The sequence below is a fragment of the Canis aureus genome, chromosome 24 (genome assembly GCF_053574225.1).
Source record: "Canis aureus isolate CA01 chromosome 24, VMU_Caureus_v.1.0, whole genome shotgun sequence".
NCBI lineage: Eukaryota > Metazoa > Chordata > Mammalia > Carnivora > Canidae > Canis > Canis aureus.
The window spans coordinates 24,043,604-24,069,198 of record NC_135634.1 but is presented as its reverse complement, the minus strand read 5'-3'; the positions used below and the strand labels follow the sequence as shown (position 1 = coordinate 24,069,198).

The 25,595-nt window shown below is 34.5% G+C and overlaps 1 protein-coding gene across 1 annotated transcript in view; it reads right to left on the bottom strand.

The window, feature by feature from the left end:
- The window catches only part of GALNTL6 (polypeptide N-acetylgalactosaminyltransferase like 6), a 1,162,298-nt gene that overhangs the window by 653,788 nt on the left and 482,915 nt on the right, over positions 1-25,595 (bottom strand). The window contains exon 4 of the mRNA XM_077868561.1: positions 12,594-12,732. Within this exon, the coding sequence (XP_077724687.1) occupies positions 12,594-12,732 (139 nt within the window). The remainder of the gene's footprint in view (positions 1-12,593; positions 12,733-25,595) is intronic.

Genomic DNA, 25,595 nt, shown 5'->3' with positions numbered 1-25,595 from the left:
TGGGGTAAATACTTTCTGTGAAATTGAAATAAATGTTTAGTATGCAGTTACTGAAAGTAATGTTAAATATATGTAAATAAACACAAATAAAGCCAATTTATTGACAATTTTGTTTAAATCCCCTATAGTCCAATTAAATCTTTTGGTCCTCTTTAACCAATTACTGAGAGAGAATTGTTAAAATCTCCAAAATAAATATTTATCTAATATATACCACTCTTTCAAAAAGTAAAATTCAATCTTAGTATTTAAAATTACTATGTTGAGATGATTTAAAATTAAGAGAATGAAAAAAAAAGAAATAAAAAAATTAAATTAAGAGAATGTATTTCTTCTTCCATTTAGACTAATATCAAGAAAGGAAAGAAACATCTTGCTCTTAAATGATTTGATTTGTATATATTCTTAATATTTGTCTAGGGGGTTTGTTCAAGTAATAATAGCATCTGTAACAATATTACTCACCATATCATTGCTGATCAAATAACCTGAAGAATGGAATGTTTGTATGCTTTTAAAGATTCTTTAATTATATTAACATATTTCAGGTTAACATGAGAATAATACATCCTTTGTGAAACATATGAAACTTGGAACATTTTTCATTTAATGTTGAACATGTTAAAAAAATTGATTTAAAGATTTTGCTTATTTATTCATGAGAGACACAGAGAGAGACAGAGACACAGGCAGAGGGAGAAACAGGCTCCATGCAGGGAGCCGGATGTGGGACTCGATCCCAGGATCTGGGATCACACCCTGAGCCAAAGGCAGACGCTCAACCGCTGAGCCACCCAGGCGTCCCAAACATGTAAAATGTTATTGCATAGTAATGACTACATTAAACCGGCAAAGAGTTATATTTTGAGCTTCCTTTGGGGGCCCACGTTGTCCGTGATTTTGAGCCATTCTTTAATAATCATGGTAATAATCATGGTAATTCCCTGAAATGGTGATAAAGACAGTACCAATTCAGATCCAGTTACTTTCATTAGGATGTATGTGGGGGGAAACCAATTCAAAATACTACAATTTGCTTGACTTCACTAATACAGGGGAAAAATTTTATATATATATATATATATATATATACACACACACACAATATATATATGCATATATACATACATATACATATATATACATGTACATATAGTACATATTGACCTTGTTTTGATACATTTGTGTCAGTTTCAATATGATGTACAGAACCCTAATAAGTAATTAATTTATTGTCTCGGTCTATCCAAAGCCATTTAAATGGCTTTGCTGATAGATGACCGTTCAGGTAGTTTAATTCTGTGAAGTTTATTTTAAGAAGATTCCTGAACTAGATTATCAGAATAGCTAAGTATGTTATAGTTAGTCAACCACATCTACATATATTTTTTAACTTCTCAAGGGAATCACTCATGCTCAGAAAGGGGAGGACATTTCTTTATATTCTTTCAACTTTTTGTCATTTGATTTCTTGAAAAACCATTTTGGTTCAGCTAAAGTTCTCTCAGCCCATTCTCAACAGCAGCAGAATAAAATGTCAACTTGGCATCTGGCTACTGACAAGCATACTATAGAGCATATCTATAGAAGTCATTTCCAGGCACCAATTTACATAGTAATTGTTTTAATGTCAGCATATTCAATTTTCAATGGCTGCTTTTAGTCACACTGTTTTTCTGTTCTAATCTTGCCATGTCAGTTGGGTTTGATAAAGCAGTGATAACTAGCAATTTATTTTGTCGTTGACAGGCCTGAAAAATTGGTTTGGAATGCCGAGTATATGTAAGTGTGTTTTTTTAGTGGGGGTGGGAGATAATCACTATGTATGTATGTATGCATGTATGTATTTGGTCACCTATTGCATAGGAACTGTTTTGTAAGTTAATATTTTAGATGGTGATATGATTAATGCTTTAATGTAATGTGTTATTTTATGTCTATACTGAGGAACAAAAGAGTTTTCTGTTTCATGGCTCTGTTCATTGTAGCAGAAATATATTGAACGCAGAGGGAAAGGCAAAAGAGGAAGCAAGAGATACGCAGTGATCAGAATATGGAGGCAGGTGTTGGATTTTCTTACTCTGCTATTACTTTTAATGCAACAAGGAGTCTTTTAAGTATTTTAGCTGGGGGGATATAATGATCTGCCTTAATTCTTAGAGCTCACTATTGCTCATTCTGCTGAATGTATTGCACAAGAGCAAGAGGGAGTGTGTAAAGGAGTGTGTAGGATTCCAATTAGGAAATGTTGGTGGATATAGTTGAGATTCAGTGATGTGCATGCATTAGAGATCCTATTGGCACTACCTTTTGGGTACAGAATTAATAGGCCATTGTAGATGAGATCAGCAAGGAAGGAGTAAATAAAATGAAGCACCTGGGAGCCAGTACAGAGCATCAGTGAACTTTAATATCTAGCCATCAGATAAAGATGAACTGTTTGTAGGGAAGACTGGAAAGATCTGGGGATAAAAAGCAAATGTGTTCTCATTGCTCAAAACAGAGACAAAAGCGCTTAAAAATGAAAGAAGGGACAAAGTCTGGAAAGTTCCCTGAGACAAAGACTTTTAAATATATTGGATTTTGGCAACATGGAAATAATTAGTGACTTTGGCAAGAAAAAAATCTAATGACACTGCAGTGTCTTGAATCAAATTAGAACTGCTTAAGAGTGGAATGGGAGTTGAGGAAATCAATATTTATATAGAAGTTGGAGTTGATAGCTGCAGGGAAAAATAGGTAAAGAAGTCATTTTACAGATGTGGAGGTATCAAAGCTTTTTTATCATATAAAATTAAATTTAAGCAAGAATAATAAAATATAAAAATATTAATATCTAAATTCTCCACTTCTGCAGAAAATACCAAACACTTCAAAACAAATAGGCATATATTACTATATACAAAACCCTAGAGATTGGTATGTATGACATTGACTCAGATGATAAGGTCTACCAGAGGAATAAATCACTTCATTTGGTAATAATAAAGAAGTGAAATAAAATTATTTGTCTTGGAGAAAATGGAGAGTGATTTATTCCTTTAAATAGCTTTACTGAGATATGATTCACATACCATACAAATAATTTGTTTTATCATTTAGGATGCAAGATTCAATAGTTTTTAGTGTCTTCACAGCCTGTGCAACTATCAGCATAAACAATTTTAAAATATATTTATCAGTTCAGAAATAAAACTTATACCCTTCATTTTATCCCTTCACAGACCTAAAGTAATTACTGTTTATTTTAGTTTCTACAGATTTCCATTTTCTGAACATTCACATGAAGAGAATCATATATATTATGTGACATCTTGGATCTTGTTTTCATTTAGCGTCATGTCTTCAAAGTTAATCAAAGATGTAGCATTTATAATTATGTTATTCTTTTTTATGACTGAATAATCTTCCATAATTGTATGGATATACCAAATTTTCTTTATATACTCATCCGTCAGTGGACATTTGGGTTTTTTCTACCTTTTGGCTATTATGAATAAGGTTGCTATAAAAATATATAATTTTTGTGGGGACATAAGTTTTCATTGCTCTTGAGTGTATACCTAGACACGGGGTTGCTGAGTTATATGTTAATTCTGTATTTAACTGTTTGAGGAACTGCCAAACTATTTTCCGAAGAATTGATGCCATTTTGCATTCCCACAAGAAACATGAGGATTCAAATTTCTCTACATCCTTGACATTTTATTTGAACTCTTGGCTCTCGTTATCCTACTGGATGTGAAGCAGCATCTTATTTTGGTTTTGATCTTTATTTCTAATGATTAATAGTGATGAACATCCTTTCATGAATTTGAGTATTCAGATGATCTGCCCATATTTTAACTGGGTTGTTTGCCTTTTTATTATTGAATTATAAAAGCTCTAATGTATTTTAGTTACAATTCCTGTATCAGATAAATGATTGGCAAATATTTTCTCTAAATCTGTGGGTTATCATTGCCTTCCTGAGGGTATACTTTGAAGCATAAGAATTTTTCATTTGATGAAGCCAAATTTATCTGTTTTTTTCTTGTATTTTTTATACTTTGGTATTATAGCTAAGAATACTTTGTCAAATAAAAGGTCATGAAGATTTATTTGCACACTTTTTTCTTTTAACACTTACGCTGAGGTCTTGGATACACTTTGTGTTGATTTTTATGTTTTCTGTGTAAGGATCATTCTTTTGCATGTGGCTGTCTAATTGTCTCAATACCAATTATTTAAAAATATTTTGGGGGGGGCAGCCTGGGTGGCTCAGTGGTTTAACGCCACTTTCAGCCCAGGGCCTGATCCTGGAGACCTGGGCTCCAGTACCACATCAGGCTCTCTACATGGAGCCTGCTTCTCCCTCTGCCTGTGTCTCTGCCTCTCTCTCTCTCTCTCTCTCTGTCTCTCATGAATAAATAAATAAAATCTTAAAATAAAAATATTTTTTTCCATATTGAAAAGTTTTGCTAATCAAAAAATCAATCGTGGATGTATAGAATTATTTCTGGACTCTCAATTATATTCTATTGATCCAAATATCTATCCATACACCAATGCCACACTATCTTAATTACTGTTGCTTTATAATAAATTTGAAATCAGGAAGCATATGTCATCTTATTTGACTACTATTCTTCAGGATTGTTTTGACTACCCTCATCCCTTGCAATTTCATATGAATTTTAGGATCAGCTCATCAATTTCTGCAAAGATATCAGCTGGGATCCTGATAAGGAATTCACTGAATTTGTAAATCATTATGGAATGTTTGGCCATCTTCACAATGTTAAATTTAATCCACAACATGAGATGTTTTTTTCATTTCTGGAATTTGCCTTAACAATGTTTTCTAGTTTTATTTTTTTTTTTTTTAAGATTTTATTTACTTATTCATGAGACACGAGGGGGAGGCGGGCAGAGATACAGGCAGAGGGAGAAACAGTCAGAGGGAGCCCGACATGGGACTTGATCCCGAATCTCCAGGATCACATGGTGGGCTGAAGGAGGCGCTGCCCTGTTTTGTAGTTTTCAAAGTACTATGTTTGATGTCACTTTTGTTCAATTTATTCCTAAGTACTTTGTTCATTTTGACTTAATGGTGAATGGAATCGTTTTCTTAATTTCATTGTCAGATTATTCATTGTTATGTGTATAAAAATAAAGTGATTTCTGTATATTGCTTTTGTACCCTGCCACCTTGCTGTACTTGTTATAATAAGTTTTATTTATTTATTTTTTAGTGTATTCACCAAGATTTTCCATACAGATTATGTCATCTGCCAATTAATTAATTGATATTAATTCTTTCTTTCCAATTTAGATGTCTTTTATTTATTTTTCTTGCTTAATTGCCTGGGCTAGAATATACAGTACAGTGTTGAAGTGTTGAATAAAATTGGTGAGAGGAGACATCCATTTTATGCCATAATCATATGGGGATATACATCCAATTTTTCACCAGTAAGATGTCAGCTTTTAAAACTGGCAGATTTTTATGGTGCCTGAATGGCTCAGTCAATTAAGCATATGATTCTTGGTTTCAGATCAGGTCCTGATCTCATGGCTCGTGAGATTTAGCCATATGTTCAGCTCTGTGCTGAGTGGGAGTTGGCTTGGATATTCTCTCCCTCTACCCCTTACCCCACTCATGCTCTCTTTCTTTCTTTAAGATAAATAAATAAATTTTTTTAAAATGGCATATTTTCTCACCTTTTTAATAAATAGGTTAAAATATTAATCTCTACTCCTCATTTCAATAAGCTTCTGTGGGTGGGAGTAAAATAAAGAAGGAACAAATTTAGAATTGCTATTGCTGGATTAATCTTACAGAATAATATACAACACTATATCAAATTCCCATTTTCTTCTCTTTCAGAAATTAAAGTTGTGAATCCCTTTTTCAATCTTACGTTTTCAGTTTTATGTTATTTGATCCTTTTCTTGTTAAAAGGTTACAAAAATATACTTTAAAATTCACTAGACATTTTTAAGCAACTGTAATTTTATTTTTAGAACTTTTTTTTTGGTTTTATTTTTTATGTTGTGTGTGCACTGCACAACTTTCAAATTACCAGTCTTTTAGACTCTAGTGCCCTTGTGCTCATCCTCATTCCACCTTTCTAAGAATCTGTTTCATGATCTGTCATTTATTCCAAAAGCTAAATGTCTAACAGCTCTTGAACTGTTAACTATCTTAGGAGAATTTTCCTTTCAACAAGACATACTTTTTAGTTATAGTGATAAAAACTCTTCCATGTCTTTCAGGCGTTAGTCAATAAATGAGATGTGTGTGTAATTATTTTGTTATTTTACTATGGTTTTTAAAAAAAAGTATCCCTAGAAACATAAAAATGTACTGAAGTCTATACTAGTTTGCATAAATTGGCTCACAAAAAATATTGAAAGATACTCATTTGAATTATAGTTGTGAATGATTATTTCCTATCTGCTGTTCCTGGTCATTCTTCTCCCAATTTGCTGTTTGTGATTTAGCTGGGTCTTTCTCTTTTCTTTCTTCTTTCTTTCTTTCTTTCTTTCTTTCTTTCTTTCTTTCTTTCTTCTCTTTCTTTCTTTCTTCTTTCTTTCTTTCTTTCTTTCTTTCTTTCTTTCTTTCTTCTTTCTTTCCTTCTTTTCTTTTCTTTCTTCTTCCTTCCTTCCTTCCTTCCTTCCTTCCTTCCTTCCTTCCTTCCTTTCTTCTTCTTCTTTTCTTTCTTTCTTTCTTTCTTTCTTTCTTTCTTTCTTTCTTTCTTTCTTCTTTCTTTCTTTCTTCTTTCTTTCTTTCTTTCTTTCTCTTTTTCTTTCTTTTGTCATTGTTAGACATACCTTAGTCTGGAACCACATTTGATTCAAATGATACATTTCCCATCTCTCTCTGTGAAGTATTCATACCTGATTGGAGTGGATGAATAGTCATTTTAGCTTAATTTATTTCAGATTCATTTGTAAATTTGTTGAAGGAAGACACTTCATCAACTTCACAAGAAAAGCATAATAAAAACATGAAAGAATGCCAGTGCCTCCCACATTTTTATGTAACTTTTGACATTGAGAAATTTAAAAAATTATCCTTGAACACTTTTGGATGATTAAACTCAAACATTTCTGTGAATGAGTTCTAGTATTCAATGGACAAGAGTCAAAACAGATAAATAACACTTTTCTATTTCATATAAAATTATTCTAAGCATATTCACTAAATCAAAGCTTAAAAATTAGACAGTATAATTATTTTCCTCAAACTTAGAATTGACTCATAAAATTTAATTGTTTTTACAATTTAAATTTTAGAATTACAGTTCATTTGATCTCCATATATTTTTTATCTTCATGATATAACTGGTGAAGAAGGAAGTTAAGCAGAAGGATTATCATCAGAAAGAAAAGAAATAACTGAATATATCATGCTGCAACTGATTTGGTAAACCTGGTCTTAATTTTAATAATCTTAATACATGGTGAGATACATAAAGAAAGTGAGCATCCTCACTTGGTGAAGTGGGTAAATAGAAATTAAAAATGACAAATGAATTGTTCAGCACCACAGTGCAAATCATGGAAGTAAAGTTTTTTAGAATTATTATTCAAAATAATTTCCAGAAGGCAGGAATGCTTAGTTTATAAGGCACTGAAAAATAAAAAATTCACTCAAAAGTTGTTTATGTTGAGAAATTGTGTTTTCTCACATATACTAAGTAGATTTTATGCACTATTCATCTAGGGAGGAGACTCCTTCCTCTCGATAGATGTTCACATGTAGAGGGATAGCCATTAGATTAATATTCCTCGTCTCTCTATCTTCTCATACACTCTAGGAGAATGGAAGACACACAACAGATGAATTTGTGTTAGTGAGCTTATCAGGCTTGGCTCAGCCCCTCCTTCATCCTTCTGCTTTGGAATCTGTTTGCCTGCAGAGGTCAGACAGCTAACTCTGTCCTTTATGCCTTATGTTATACAACTGTCCTTGCATGTTCAACAATATCTATGACTGGAAGGCTGAATCTGCCTCATTCTGGAATTCACACTTAGTCCACATCTAAATCATGCTGACCAAGAGAATCCTATCAATAATAAAAATAATATTTTAATTTCCAACCATTTCTAGGACAATCTCTCATTTGGTTCTGAAATTGTACAGGGGGTTATACAACTGCAACACTACTGAAAGCACTCATATAATCAAGGGATTGTAAAAATTCTTGTATATTTTCCCAAGAGTTGAGATATCACAGAAGTTTTCCTCAATATTCAGTATCTTATTTATTGTCAAAGTCATGAAGCTATCTCAAGAATATAAATAAAATGTAAAGGAAAAGTTAAATGAAAAGGAAAAGCCACAATTCAGAGTAGAATTGTTTTAGTACAAAAATATCCAGCTACACAGCCACCTTATAAATGAATTTTAATTAGTGTTTATGTACATGACTGCGTATCCATATAAACATGCATTCTTTTATAACGGCAAAAAATGAATTTCATTTCATGATGCATTTACTGAATCCTCTGTAAAGCCTACCTCAATGCTCCTATTATACATGATTCTTATGTAGCCTAATCTCATGCATTTCTTCTCTTCATAGGTGTAATTTCATCTTGCACATATTAATTATATCACATTTGGGAGAGTATTTGTGGTAACTATTTATAACTTTATGTCTAGGGAGTAATACTCATTCAAATATTCTTCAATCTTATCTTGCTAACAATACATTCATACGTAAGTGTATGAGTTTCTTTTCTGTGCAAGCCACCCATCCTTCTGTGGTTTTCTACTTCCCTATTTTATATGTATTTTTATTCTAAATATATGCTCATATTTCTTATCTTGAACTGGAAGTCAAAATGAAATGTTCTACAGTACACAGAGATGTGGCATCCTAGAGGAGGGACTGAATACAAAGAAAATGCACAATCAATATACCGGTGAAGGAAATTGAATTGTAGTAAAATGAAGCCAGGCCAACAAGATACCCACTGACTGATAATTTGTCATGCAGAAACTCTCATAGCAAAGTTCTTATCATCATTGCATTAAATAAAATACAAAAATAATATGTTTTAAGGACAGATCTCAGGTTGAGCCAAAGTACTATGAAAGTAGACATAATTAGGCAGCAACTGAAGAAGGAGTATTTAAAATGCACAAATGGGTCTTCGAAAAGTACAACAGTCAACCAAAAGGGTAAAGCTATGAATAGGGAAGAAGGGGTAAAATATTTGACAATACCAAAGTTTAGATGATAAACAAAATGAAACAAAAAAATTAAATTGTAATATACAAGATAGGGAGATGCTAAAAGTTTTGAAAAAATGTAAGATATTTAAAAACATAAATTAGACCCTTGAAATTTATTATTAGGATATGAGTAAGAACGATTGAAATATTGGACACATGCCAACTGATTTTCCTAAATCTATGGCTCCCCGTTTAATGAGAATATATTCCTGACTTAATGAAATAATATAGCCAAAGGAAAGCAGTTCATTTTATGTTAGCGGACAAGAAAGAAGCAGGACAGCTAAAAGAAGAATGTGTTCTGGATTGAGATTTCTGAAATAACTCATGTTCTAAAAATTGAAAATTCTTTACAGTGATCGAGAATATACACTAAGCATGTCCAACAGCTAGAACCATGATTTTTTTTTTTAAACTTAATGTAAGAGTATGAATGAGAGAGCACTTGTATATACAGAGAGAGTGATCCATAAGGTAGAACAGTGGAGTTAGAACTACAATTCTGTGTTTGGGAATAAAGACCCCTCAGCAAGACTGCAAGATATAATTCCCCCATATTTTCCATGACACAATCCCAGAGCAAAGAAAATAAATTTTTCTCTTCTGGCACTTTGAGCCTATAATTTAAATTGGCTAATGGAGAACTGTTATGTTTTATTATAAAAGTCACACAAATTTTGCATTCTCTTCCACAGATTCTGCCAATATAAACAAGCTGTGGTCAATTACCTGCAGCCTAGTTAACTGGTAATGCTGGATGCAGTATGTGTCAGTTTGCTTTCATAATTTCAAGAACCACTCACACAGAGCTGCATGCTTTTGTGGTTATCTGTGCATACATTTTGAGAAGCATATGTAAGGTCAAAAGCACACGACTTTCAACATTGGGATCCCCGTAAGATTTTTTTGTTTTAGGCTCTCAATTTTCTACATGGAGGACCTTGACCAAATGAGGTTGCATTGGATCTGTTTTCCTGCATCTGAAAGTTAGATACTAGACTAACTGGGGTAAACTATCACTCTTAGTCGTCCTGCACTTAAGCCTTTGATGTCATCCATCTTTAACCCTCTAATAAAGCTTTTTTCTAAGGGTGCCTAGGTGGCTTGGTAGATTGGGCATCTGCTTCGGCTCAGGCCATGATTCCAGGATCCTGGGATCTAGCCCCACGTAGGCTCCCTGGTCAGTGAGGAGTCTGCTTCTCCCTCTCTGTCTGCTACTCCCCCTGCTCATGCTTTTTCTCAAATAAATAAAATCTTTAAAAAAAGGTTTCTTTCCTATTTTAGTGTCATTTCAGTAGAGGACTATCCCATTAGATATCTAGCCTCAGTAATTAAGTATGGTCTGTGCCCGTATTCTAGCCACATTTGTCTCCCCTAACATTTAGAATAATGCCCTCCGATACCATAACTCAATAACTCTAATAAAAATTTCAAAATATTTTTCTTTCCATTTTTCCGTTTTCTTTTTCTTTATTGCCTAAGAATATCTTTTCTCAAAACGTGGAGTTATGCTAAAAATACACTCTCTGAGAAGAATGGGAATATCAGCCTTCTTTTGACTTCAGTGATTTTCTGCACTGTTTCCATCTGCAATTCTTTCCACTTGAATACACATTAAAAGATTGGAAGTGTGGGGGTGGGGGAGGAGGTGGATGGAAATTATTCTCTGAGCACATTTATTATGCCAACAATGCAATTTAAAGCATCTTTGATGGTGTGCAATTAAGTATTAAAATTTCTCATAACTAGAAATGTTCTCGGTCAGTGGGAATTACTGTAGATAATTTCAGGTAACTTGGGAATAATTTGGCTAGCTAGAAGGCCTAAACCAATATACAAAGCATTCAGTTTAGGCAAAAATTGATTTGTTTAGACATTAATCCTCTGCTTAACTATATCAGGAAATTCAAATTCACATAAGACCTGAGAAGGAAACCAGTATTTCTTTAATATTTTAAAATAAATTTATAAATACACAACATGGCAACTAAAAACTGATCCACCAAACCTTAATTTACTGATTTTTTTTGAAAGGGTTAATTATTTTTGCACTAAATTAAGAGTTTTGTTGTACATTACTGGTTTGATTTAAGTTACCATCTCTATTTTCATTAGTAGCGCTTATTTTTTAAAGATTTACTTCTTTATTTATTTATTTATTTAATTTGAGCAAGATAGAGTGCAGGGGAAGGAGCAAAGGAAGAGGGAGTGAGAGAATCTCAAGCAGACTCCCTGCTGAGCAGAGAGCCCAACATGGGGCTCTGGATCCCAGGACCTGAACCGAAATCAAGAGTCAGAACCTTAACCAGCTACAGCACCCAGGGGCCCTGCGTTATTTTTATTTTCTCGGAAATTCTTCCTTTCACACCAATGATTCCAAAGGGATATTGAGGTGCAGGTAAGGGTAAACATATTAGCACAATTGGATAGATTTATCCAATATGTATGGCAATTCTACAAACTCCAAATTCTAATCATATAGTATGTTTTTGGCTTACTTTTGGCATTGTATATGCTAACAGGAAAATCATAACAGGCTAAGAAAAAAGTACAGTAAGCAATGTTAAGAGTAGATCGGGGTAAGATTTTAAGAAACTATATATAATTCCATTCTTGCTTCCTTTTGCACATGTTTACGGTTCAGTAAAAACTGAACTCAGTGTTAATTGATAAGCCACAATTTGTAAAGTGATAGGAAACTGAGCAACCAATCATAGCCTTTGGATTATGGATGCATTTATTGTAGGCATTCTTTATGGAAGATGTAGCAATAATGGCACTGAATATGGTTGCGGTGAAAATGAAGTCATATATATGTGGACAGGTCTGACAGTGCTAATCACCCAAAAAAATCTGCTTTAACATTTACATGATCAAAGGTAAAAATATGGGTAATATCTTAAAATACTTTATTTTAAATGTTGATAATACAGGCAATTCAATGAAAATGTGAATTCAGTTTTAGAAAGCTGGTACTTATTTCCTTTTAACTTTAAAAATTATTCCAAGTTATTTACTTATTTTTAAATTTTATTTATTTATTCATGAGAGACACACAGAGAGAGAGACTTAGTCATAGGCAGAGGGAAAAGCAGGTTCACCACAGGAGCCTGATAAAGGACTCAATCCCAGGTCCCCGGGATCACCACCTGAGCTGAAGGCAGTCAACTGCTGAGTGACCCAGGTGTCCCAAATTATTTCAATTTAAATGAAACAAATTTAAGATCATGAAATATAAATGCATTTTTTAGAAATTATTATGGCAAAATTTATAGTTACATATCTTGCTGTGATAAACATTGAATATAATTTTTTTAAAAAGACAAAGAAAACCACTCTGCATGTGGAGCTCACTTATACTCACTTAGCATGGCGAATATCTGGCAGGGACCGCTCCAGAGCAATACTGTTGCTGACAAAAATATTGAAACCATTTTCCCTGTAAGCTGAGTCATCACGGTCCTCTTCAGTGAGGGGGTAAGGTTTCCCATGCTCACCTTTCCCTAGCAGAAGAAAACAAAATGCGATTATCATCTCTACAAAAAACATTTAATTTTCCAGAATAGATAGGAGAGTTAAATCACTTCTGTAGTCACCTGTTACGATGCTCCACAGAAGCTTATAAGAACATATTGATTGATTTTACAATTCTTTTTTTTTTTTTTTTTTAAGATTTTATTAATTTGTTCCTGAGAGACAGAGAGAGAGGCAGAGACAGCGGCAAAGGGAGAAGCAGGCTCTCTGTGGGGATCCCAGTGTGGGATTCAATCCCAGGATCCCAGGATCACGACCTGAGCCAAAGGTAGATGCTCAACCACTGAGTCACCCAAGTATCCCAACATAGCAAACAACATCAAAGTAGAAAGTAGAATCATCTTCCAGAGAGAGCCACTGTGAAGATTTTAAGTGTATGTTTTGTAACATCTGTGTGCAGCTTGTAATAAACACATTGTCTTATAACTTGATTTTATCCAACTTAATTGTACAAAAAGCCATATTTTCATTTACTTCCAATGGTTGATTTTATTTCATTATATCCCAATTTGCACATTCCATGCTATTTCTAATTCTCCCTATTAAAACAATGTTGAAACAAACATCTTTGTTTATATATTCCTAGTTATGTATTTTTGGAAGAGGAAGGGTAATTCCTACAAATAGAATTTTGAATTTCTGTAGGGTAACTTCTGATAATTTTCACACATCTTCAGAAGCATTGGATAATATTTTGACATTTACTGGTGAAATATATATTATTCATACTTTACTTTCTCTTGATTACTTATAAAATTAATAATTTCGGGATCCCTGGGTGGCTCAGTGGTTTAGCACCTGCCTTTGGCTCAGGGCACAATCCTGGAGTCCCGGGATTAAGTCCCACATTGGGCTCCCTGCATGGAGCTTGCTTCTCCCTCTCCTGTGTGTCTGCCTCTCTCTCTGTTCTCTATGTCTGTCATGAATGAATAAAATCTTAAAAAAATTAATAATTTCTTATGCATTTATCATTTTTATGTTTTACATTGTAAAATGTTCAGAGTTTACAAACAATTTTTTGTTTTTTAAAACAAATTTTATATTATGTTTATTAAAGTTATTTTTTGGTTTTCAGAATAATTTTTATATTGTGTTTATTAAAGCTTTATTAATTATATATATTCTAAATATTTTCTAAGTTTACATTTAAATAGTTTTATTTAAATCTAATTTAAGACTTCTGGTTTCCAATTCTGCATGCAAGAAGCTTGGAAGTTACTACTCCATCCTAACAACAAGTACAAAGCTGAACAGACTAAAAAAATCAACAACTCTTCTTGGCCCATAAGAGACGAAAGGATATAGGGCAAACAGCTGCCCCCAAAGTATAGGGATTTGAGGCTTCCCAGGGCAGGGACTCAGAAGTATAAGCCACTTGGGAACCAGTACCTGGGTAGGAAAATCTAACAGCAATTGACAAATTGCTGGAGGTTCAATTAAGTCTGAGTGTTAAAAAGTGCAGAGCTGGGGTGTTACCAGAGCCTAACTAATCTGGGGGAAGAGAAATACCCAACTCTAACCCACTCTAACCATCCTGTCCAACCAAAAAGGAGAGAAGAATCCTGAGAAAATATGACATTCACAGTCCAGAGGCATAGGCTCACTACAAGACTGAGACCTAAACATAAGACTGTTGAACACATCCTTTCCCTCAATGCCTCAAAATCACATTATAAAAGATCTATTTATAGTAATTCCTTTACCCAGTATATTATGTTTAGTGATCTAAAAAAAATATATAAGGCATACCAAAAGGCAAAAAACACAGTTTGAGGAGAGAGAACAAACATCAGAACCAGCCATAGCTGAGATGTTGGATTTATCAGAAAGAGAATTCATTAAAAAAAAAAAAAATTTAAGATTTTATTGATTTATTTGAGAGAAAGAAAGAGAGAGAGAGAGAGAGAAAGAGAGAATGAGTGATAGAGAGGGGCAGAAGGAGAGAGAGAGAAGCACACTCCCCACTGAGCAGGAAGCCCTTTGTGGAGCTCAATTCTAGGACCCTGAGCTCATGACCTGAGCTGAAGGCAGATGCTTAACCACCTGAGCCACCCAGACACCTCCATACAGGGAATTTAAAGCAACTATAATTAATATGTTAATGAATCTAATGGGTGAAATAAATAGTGAGCAACAACAGATGGACAAGATAAACAGAGAGATGGAAATTCCACAATGGAACAAAAAAGAAATGTTAGTGATTAAAACAACAACAACAACATTATAACAGAAATGAAGAATGCCTCTGATGGGCTTATTAGTACACTACTCACACTTGAGGAAACAATTTCTGACTTTGAGGATACATTAATAGCCTCCAAAACAAAAAGGCAAACAGGCTGAAACAAAAGAAGAACAGGATATCTAAGGATTGTAGAACAACTATAAGAGGTGTAACATACAGATAATGGGAATAACAGAAGGGGAAGAAAAAGAGAAAGGAAAGAAGAAATATTTGAAATAACAACGACTGAGAATTTCCCCCAAATTAATGTCAGATAGCAAACCACAGATCCAAGAAGCTTAGAGAACACCAGGACAGGACAAATATCAAATAAAACAAAACAAAATTACAAACTACATCTAGGTATATCATTTCCAAATTACATAAAATCAAAGCTAAAGACAAAATCTTGGGCTATCTATACACCCTATCTATACAGGAACAAAAATAATAATTATATCTACTTTCTCTTCAGAAACCATGCAAGAAGAGAGTGAAATGAAATATTTAGAGTTGAGAGGAAAAACAAACAAACACCAATCTAGAATTCTGTATGCTGTGGGATTGTCCTTCAAAGGTAAAGGAGAAATAGACTTTCTCAGACAAACGAAACTGAAGAATTTGTTGCCAGTAGAATTATATTGTAATAAATTGTTTTAAAAAGTTCTATAGAGAGGAAGAACTTCCAATGTGCACATCAAACCACAGTCGATCATGATAAAAGGCTGGAATGCAACAATCCTCCAGGGCATTTGGGAGAACCTGGCCAGTTATGCAGGCTGGCACAGGAACTCCCTTTACCCTAGATCCTGGCAATGGACCGAGGTGGCTGTCCTCTGTTCCCTTCGGTAGAGATGGACTCTGAGGGCACAGGACAGTGGGAACTCTCCTGCTGCTGGGCGTCTTGCAATTTGTGCAAATCAGTGCCCTCACACCTGCCTCCAGGAGCATCTAGGGTAGTGTAGATTAGGAGACTGTGGTTCAGTACTCCTGGGGAGCTCTTGGGTCTGGAGCTGGAGATCTGGTTGCTTCCATCTTTTATTTTCTTGCTCCACTCCTTGCACCTGGGAGAAGTGGGGCCACTGGAAACAAAGGCCTCACTGGATAAACACCTCATACTGAGCCCAGCACTGGCAAGGGGCAGGGTATCTCCACCCAAGCAGACACTTGAGAATCAATGTGGTAGACCTTCCCCCAAAAGAACTGCTGGAAGAACAAGGGAAGAGCAAGTTTACTGAACAAGCAGCCCTGGAAAGCTCCAGGACTGAGGGAAAATAGTATATAGAACAAGAGATTTTTTTCATTACAATTCATTTATATTTGGATTTAAAATTTTCCAATATTTTTTCACTCTTCCTACTTTAACCACAATATTTTACCAACTTGACATTTTAAGCTTTCTCCTTTTTGACTTTCATATTTCTGTAAATATATGTCATATATATTCTTCATTATTGGATTCCCTTCAACATGTTTAATTTAATTTTGGTAGATATATGACTTATGGATTTTTGTTTTTTCCTCTCTTATTTTGTTTTATAATTGTGGAAATTAGTACCCTCTAACACATGGACTGAAATACACCCAGAACCAAGTGGAACACTGAGTTGGTTCATTCTTTGAGACTATGTTCTCTCTTCCTTCCAATTCTGCCCTCCTCTTTTATCTTGTTTCTGTTTTTGTGGTCCATGTTGAGTCTCTATACAAGTTTTGCTGGTTTACATAAATTTAGAATTGAGCATCTTCTAACATACAGAACAAAATACAGTCAGAACCTAGAGGATCACCCTCAAGATCCCCTCAGGGAGATTATAACCTCTTTCCACCACCACTTCCTCACCATCAACCCATTTTATTCCCTTGTTTTCTTTGTTTTTTTCCTTATTCTTACTATTTTGTTTTAAAATTTGTTTTTCACTTTAGTGTCCTTTTGTTTTATTTTGTTCTGTTCTTATTTTTCTTTTATTTTCTGGTTTCTGACCTCTTTGGAATCATCTAGGGGGTATTTTACTTAGGTCGTGGTTGATATTTTTAACTCTGCTCACTCATACCCTGCACTGGACAAAAAGGACTAGAAGGAAGAGTTTACCACAAAAGAAAGAATCAGAAGTAATAATCTCTGCCACAGAATTTCTGGATGAGGATTTAAATATAATGTCAGAAATACAATTCAGAAGTGCAATTATAAAATTATTCATGGCTCTGGGGAAAAAAAGCATAAAGGACTTGAGAGATTCTCTTACTGCAGAATTGAGATCTAATCAGGCAGAAATTAAAAATACTTTAAATGAGTATTTAAACTGGATGCTATAACTTGTAGGATAAATGAAGTGGAAGAGAGAGTGAGTGGAGAACCATTTACCATTCAAATGGTCCTCAAAGGAAAGCTGGGGTAGCAATCCTCATATCAGATAAATCAAAGTTTATCCCAAAGACTGTAGTAAGAGATGAAGAGGGACACTCTGTCATACTTAAAGTGTCTATACAACAAAAAGACCTAAGAATTATGAATATTTATGCCCCTAATGTGGGAGCTGCCAAGTTTATCAATCAATGAATAACCAAAATTAAGACATACTTAGGTAATAATACACTTATACTGGGAGACTTTAACACAGCACTTTGTGCAAATGATAGATATTGTGAACACAGCATCACCAAAGAATCAAGGGCCTTAAATGATGCCCTGCACTGGATGGATTACACAGATATATACAGAACTTTGCATCCGAACTCAACTGGATACACATTCTTCTCAAATGCATGTGGAACTTTCTCCAGAATAGACCATATCCTGGGTCACAAATCAGGTCTCAACTGATACCAAAAGATTGCAGTTGTCCCCTGCCTATTTTCAGACACAATGCTTTGAAACTATATAACTCAATCACAAGAAGAAATTTGGAAGAAACTCAAACACATGGAGGTTAAAGAGCATCCTGCTAAAAGATGAATGGGTCAACCAGGAAATTAGAGAAGAATTAAAAAGATTCATAGAAACTAATGAAAGTGAAGATACAACTGTTCAAGTCTTTGGGAGACAGCAAAAGCAGTCCTAACAGGGAAATACATCGCAATACAAGCATCCCTCAAAAAATTGAAAAAAAAAAAAAAAAAAAAAACAACTCAAAAACACAAGCTAACCTTGCACCTAAAGGAACTGGATGGAGAAAGAACAGAAAATAAAGCCTAAATCAAGCAGAAGAGAGACAATAAATATTAGAGCAAAACTGAATGGAATAGAGGCCTGAAGAACTGTAGGACAGATCAACAAAACCAGGAGCTAGTTGTTTGAAAGAATTAATAAGGTAGACAAACCCCTAGCCAGCCTTATTAAAAAGAAAAGAGAGCAGACTCAAATTAATAAAATCATGAATGAAAGGACCAATACCAAGGAAATACAAACGTTTTTAAAAACATATTATGAGCAACTATATGCCAACAAATTAGGCAATCTGGAAGAAATGGATGCGTTTTTGGAAAACCACAAATTACCAAAACTGGAACAGGAAGAAATAGAAAACTTGAACAGGCCAATAACCAGCAAGGAAATTGAAGCGTCATCAAAAACTTCCCAAGACACAAAAGTCCAGGGCCAGAGGGCTTCCCAGGGGAATTCTACCAAACATTCAAAGAAGTAATAATACCTATTCTACTAAAGTTGCTTCAAAGGATAGGAATGGAGGGAATACTTCCAAACTCATTCTATGAGGCCAGCATTACCTTGATCCCAAAAGCAGACAAAGACTCCACCAAAAAGAAGAATTGTAAATCAATATCCTTGATGGAAATGGAGGTAAAAATTCTCACCAAGATACTAGTCAGTAGGATCCAACAGTACATTAAGAGGATTATTCATCACAACCAAGTGGGAGTTTTCCCTGGGATGCAAGGCTGGTCAACACTCGTGAAACATTTAACATGACAGATCACATCAATAAGAGAAAAAAACAAGAACCATATGATCCTCTCGCTAGATGCAGAGAAAGCATTTGATAAAATACAGCCTCCATTCCTTTTTTTATAAAAAAAAAGATTTTATTTATTTATTCATGAAAGACACACACAGAGAGAGAGAGAGAGAGGTAGAGACACAGGCAGAGGGAGAAGCAGGCTCCAAGCAGGGAGCCTGATGTGGGACTCGATCCCAGGTCTCCAGGATCATGGCCTGGGCTGAAGGTGGTGCTAAACTGCTGAGCCACCTGGGCTGCCCTACAGCCTCCATTCTAATTGAAACTCTTCAAAGTGTAGGGATAGAGGGAACATTCCTCAATATCATAAAAGCCATTTATGAAAGGCCCACAATGAATATCATTCTCAATATGGAAAAATAGAGCCTTTCCCCTAAGATAAGTAATATGACATGAATGTCCACTCTCACCACTGTTATTCAACATAGTACTATAAGTCCTAGCCTCAGCAATCAGACAACAAAAAGAAATAAAAGGCATTCAAATTGGCAAAAAAGAAGTCAAACTCTCCCTCTTCGCAGATGACATGAAATTGTATATAGAAAACCCAAAAGACTCCACCCCAAGATTGCTAGAACTCATACAACAATTCAGAAATATGGCAAGATACAAAATCAATGCACAGAAATCAGTGGCATTTCTATACACTAACAAGGAGACTGAAGAGAGAGAGATTAGGAATCAATCCCATTTACAATTGCACCCAAAACCATACCTAGGAATAAACCTAACCAAAGAGGTAAAGGATCTATACTATAAAAACTACAGAACACTTCTGACAGAAATTGAGTAAGACATAAAGAGATGGAAAAACATTCCAAGCTCATGGATTGGAAGAATAAATATTGTGAAAATGCCTATGCTACCCAAGGGAATTTACATGTGCAACGCAATCCTATCAAAATACCACAGACTTTGTTCAAAGAGTTGGAACAAATAACCTTAAGATTTGTATGGAATCAAAAATCAGCCATTTGTATGGCTATCCTGAATAGCCAGAGGAATATCGAAAAAGAAAACCAATGCTGAGAAAATCACAATGCCTGATTTCAAGCTATATTACAAAGCTGTGATCATCAAGACAGTGTGGTACTGGCACAAAAACAGACACAGAGGGCAGCTCTGGTGGCTCAGCAGTTTAGCACTGCCTTCAGCTTGGGGCCTGATCCTGGAGACTCAGGATTGAGTCCCACATCGGGCTCCCTGCATGAAGCCTACTTCTCCCTCTGCCTGTGTCTCTGCCTCTCTCTCCCTTTTTGTCTCTCATGAATAAATAAATAAAATCTAAAAAAAAAAAAAAAAAGAAAAAGACACAGAGATCAATGGAGCAGAACAGAGAACCCAGAAATGGGCACTCAACTCTATGGTCAACTAATATTCAACAAAGCAGGAAAGAATATCCACTGGACAAAGGACAGTCTCTTCAATAAATGGTGTTGGAGAAATTGGACAGCCACATGCAGAAGAATGAAACTGGACCATTCCTTTACACCATATACAAAGGTAAACTCAAAATGGTTGAAAGATCTAAATGTGAGTCAAGAATGCCTCAAAATACCAGAGAACACAGGCAACAAACTTTTGAACTTGGCCAGAGCAACTTCTTGCAAAATGCATCTATGAAGGCAAGGAAAACAAAAGCAAAAATGAACTCTTGGGACTTCATCAAGATAAAAAGTTTCTGCACTACAAAGGAAACAGCAAAACTAAAAGACAACCTACAGAATGGGAGATATTTGCAAATGACATATCAGATAAAGGGCTAGTATCCAAGATCTATAAGAACTTATCAAACTCAATTCCCAAGAAACAAACAAACAATCCAGTCATGAAATGGACAGAAGAGATGAAGAGAAATTTCTCCAAAGAAGACCTACACATGGCCAAAAAGTACATGAAAAAATGCTCCACATTACTTGCCATCAGGGAAATACAAATCAAAGCCACAATGAGATACCACCACACAGCAGTGAGAATGATGAAGATTAACAAAACAGGAAACAACAAATGTTGGAGAGGATGTGGAGAAGGGTGAACCCTCTTGCACCATTGGTGGGAATGCAAACTGGTACAGCCACTCTGGAAAACAATGTGGAGGTCTCTCAAGAAGTTAAAAATACAGCTATCTTATAACTCAGCAAATGCACGACTGGATATTTACCCCAAAGATACTGATGTAGTGAAATGTCAGGTGACCCGCACCCCAATGTTCATAGCAGCAGTGTCCACAATAGCCAAGCTGTGGAAGGAGCCTTGGTGACCTTCAACAGATGAATGGATAAAGAAGATGTGGTCTATGTGTATAATGAAGTATTACTCAGCCATCAGAAAGGATGAATACTCACCATTTGCTTCCATATGGATGGAACTAGAGGGTGTTATGCTGAGTGAAATAATTTAATCAGAGAAAGACATCATATGGTTTCACTCATACGTGGAATATAAGAAATAGTTAAATGGATTATAAAGAAAAGGAGGGGAACTGATTGGGGAAAAATTAGAGTGGGAGACAAACCATGAGAGACCCCTAACTCTGGGAAACAAACAAAGGAGTACAGAGGGGAGGTAGGTGGGGTATGGGATAACTAGGTGATGGGCACTGAGGAGGGCATTTGATGGGATGAGTGCTGGGTGTCATATGATATGTTGGTAAATTGAATTTAAATTTGAAAAAAAATAAATGTTCTATAGAGAGAAGGAAAAATGATACAGATGAGAAATTTGTAATTTATATCTACATAAAGAAAGGGAAAATATCATGGAGGAATAAAGGAAGATAAAAATAAAACCTTTTTACTTTTCTTAATTGATATAGAAGTTTGTTCAAAATATAGTACCAACATTAGATTACATTATGTATGTATATGCATATATATAGATATGTAAGTGTATGCATATATTGTATCGTATCATATATGCACACACTTTTAAATGTTTATATAAAAACAATATGAATGGCAACAATGACACAACGGATGGGAGGAAGGTATTAGGATTATTACTACTTTTTTTTATTATGAGGTATACATACTACCCGGGAAGTAGTATAGTGTTACTTGAAAGTGGACTCAGATTATCTGTAAATATATAATGCAAACACTTAAAAAGTAAGAAAAAAAGTAGAACTGACAAGCTAAGAAAAGAGAAAAATGGAATCCTGTAAAATACTCAGTTGAAAACCACAAAAGACAGGGAAAAAAGTGGAAGACAACAATGGAACAATGAACAAGAATAGCAAATAGAAAAGTAATGAATATGGTAGATAGTAAACAAACCATATTTAAAAATCACTTTAGGATCTCTGGGTGGCGCAGAGGTTTAGCACCTGCCTTTGGCCCAGGGCGTGATCCCGGAGTCCCCTGATTGAGTCCCACATGGGGCTCCCTACATGGAGCCTGCTTCTCCCTCTGCCTGTGTCTCTGATTCTCTCTCTCTCTCTGTGTCTCTCATGAATAAATAAATAAATAAAATCTTAAAAAAAAACACTTTAAATGTCAGTGGTCTAAATGTACACCAATTAAAAGAAAAATTGTCAGAATGGATAAAAAGAAATCTAGCTTAAGATTTTTTTCCAACTAGGTGATACTTCTTCTTTCATAGTTTATTTACATAGCATATTTATAAATAAGTCCTTTCTTTTCCCAATATTATTTTTTAAATTCATTCATGAATTCAGAGTTTTATTAACATTTTGTTTTTGTTTTGTCCATCAAAATTTTGAACCATCTGGAACTTGTGAGAAATGAAGAAAGTATCACATATAATTTTTCACAAATGGTTAGGATGGTAGAGGAACTAATTTTTTATTAAACAACTTGTCTTTTCCTTTTTTGCTTTAAAATGCCACTTGTAAAATTTCACACATTTTGTTGGCATATTTAGGGACTTCCACAATGTTCCTCTTTTTTGTCGATTCTTACAATGGAACATTGGTGGCAACACATTTTAATATTTGGCAGAGCCATTTCTCACTGATCATCTTCTTTTTCAGAAGAATGCCGCATGTTTATTTTTCTTTGTGAACTATACACTCATTTTACTATTTAATAAAATGGTCATTTTGGAGTTTGTTTTGAGATTAGACTGAATTTATTAGTCCATCCTTGGAGAAGCAATATTTTTGTATATCTTAACAGTTTTTCATAACTTTTGCCCTTGGATCTCAGTGGCATTTCACACAATTTTTTTAGTCCAAGCCTTTTTTCTTAAGTTTTTCTAGGTATTTTTCTTCATCCTACTATTAGCACATCCTTTCTCCTATTATATTTTCTAAACGGCATACACTAAAGCCAGTGCTTTTTATAATTATTTGTTAACCAGTCATCTTACTAAACTTTTTCTAAAAAAAGAAAAAAACTACACACACACACACATATTTATCTTGGGTGTTTTCAAGGTACACATCATTTTATTTCAGATAAAAATATTTTTCTTAAAGATTTATTTTTTTAGAGAGAGAGAGAGACTGACTGCATGAGCTGAGGGAGGGGCAGAGGAGAGAGAAACCTCAAACAGATCCCACTGAGCTCAGACCCTGTCGTGTAGCTCCATTCCAGGACACTGAGATCATGACCTGAGTAGAAATCAAGAGCTGATGTTTAACCGCCTGAGCTATCCAGGCGCCCCTCAAATAATGTTTATTCTCCCCTCTTCCTCCTTTCTTCATGTGTATCATTTTCATATTTCTTGTCTTATTCTATAGTTAACAATAAATAACATTGGTGTCAACATGTACTTACTCAGGTTATGATCTAATGTGATTGCTGCTAAACATTGCACATGAGTATGTGTGTGTGTGTGCATGAGAATATGTGGCTATAACTTCTCACGTTTTTTTTTTTTTAAGATTTTATTTATTTATTCATGAGAGAAAGAGAGGCAGAGACACAGGCAGAGGGAGAAAGCAGGCTCCATGCAGGGAGCCTGATGTGGGACTTGATCTAGGGTCTCCAGGACCATGCCCTGGGCTGAATGTGGTGCTAAACCGCTGAGCCACTGGGGCTACCCCTATAACTTCTCATGTTAAGAAGGAATACTTCTAGTGCTTTTTCAATAAAGGTAGTGTTTCATTAATAGAATATGCAAGCTTACCAAATTATTTTTCAAAATTTTATGAGTTTTTTATGTTTTCACCACATTAACTTTTGTTTTTGCAATATTATTTGTTTTTAATCATTGAAATGTGTTGAGTTTTGTTGATATTGTTGTTAGGAAATTCAACTTCTGTGTCAGTAATCCCTCAAACAAAAGTGAAAGCTTTTAGCTTTTTTAATTAGCATCTAGCTTCTTCACTAATGACATTAACCTCAGCAGTTGTGACAGCCAATATCAAACAGCTGCAGATTGATAAGGAATTATATGCTCAAGAAGCAGACTGAAAATATCTCCAATTTTAAGACAGAGAAACACATATTTTTAAGTGTTTCACTTTGGGCATCAAAAAAGAATATACTAGATCTTGTCTTTTTTTCTGTTATCTCTTAGGATCAAATACCAGTTGCTTTTTTAACCAGAAAGGGAAGTAAATGAGTAAGTCAGTTAGAAATTTCATTTGCACAACACCTAATTATTGAGCATCCATTATGGACTAAGTACTGTGTTAAATCATTTTATGAACATTTTCTGATGCAACACTATGAAATAAACATGTTCTACCCATGTTACATGTAAGTAACCAAAAAGGAGACCACATTTTCAATAAGGATTTCCACAATCAGCAATTGGCTGGTTTTTTAAAGAGATCTAAACTTTTAAAATATCTAAATCTCTCTCAGTGGAGAGAGGCCAAATACTAGAGAAGGTCTTTTGACCTTATATATATTCTCTGGCATGAACTGGATTTATATGCATTCTATGAATCCTATTTAATAAGAACATCACATTGCCCAGTAGTCTTTATTTTCTTTAATAAATTTTTATTTTTTTTTTAATTTATATGTCCTAAGTGAAATGTATACATGCAGCCAAGGTTTCTTTTCAGTAATTTTTGTAGAGATTTTTTTAGTGCCCAGCTTTTAGATTTAGCCACTTTAAGACTACAAATATAAATTGTAAACCTACACATTCATTAAAACACCTGCCAATCAAAGGGAAATTCATTTTCTCTGTACAACAACATAGTCTTCAAATTGATAAATCTCCTGAGACAAGGCTTTTCAAATGAATAAGTGACACTCTAGAGTGATAAAACAAAACTTGTGAGTAACCAGTGATAGCATACTAGAAATTTCTTCATTGCAGTTGTGAGAATAGGTTTTAAAATTTTATGTTCTTATGCACAGAGCCTGCAGTTTTTACTGCAAATGCTACTAACTCATCTTAAGTTTTAATATAGAAAGCCTCAGGGACAGTCACATCTCATGTGGTTTAAGATTTCTTCTGTAAAACAACAAAACAAAACAGCAAAAAACTCCAAACAAATCAACAAAAAAAGATGTATGTCGAAAAATAATTTATTATTCAAAGGTATTTCAAGTGATTATTTGTCTACAGATTTACCTATTTAACGTTTTAAAAATTCTAATATACCATTTCGTTATCAATTGCAAATTCAAATTAGTCCTTTACTTGAAGTGTAAGAAATAGTGTACTGTCTACTACGTTTAAAATAGCATAAAAAGGGGCACCTGCATGACTC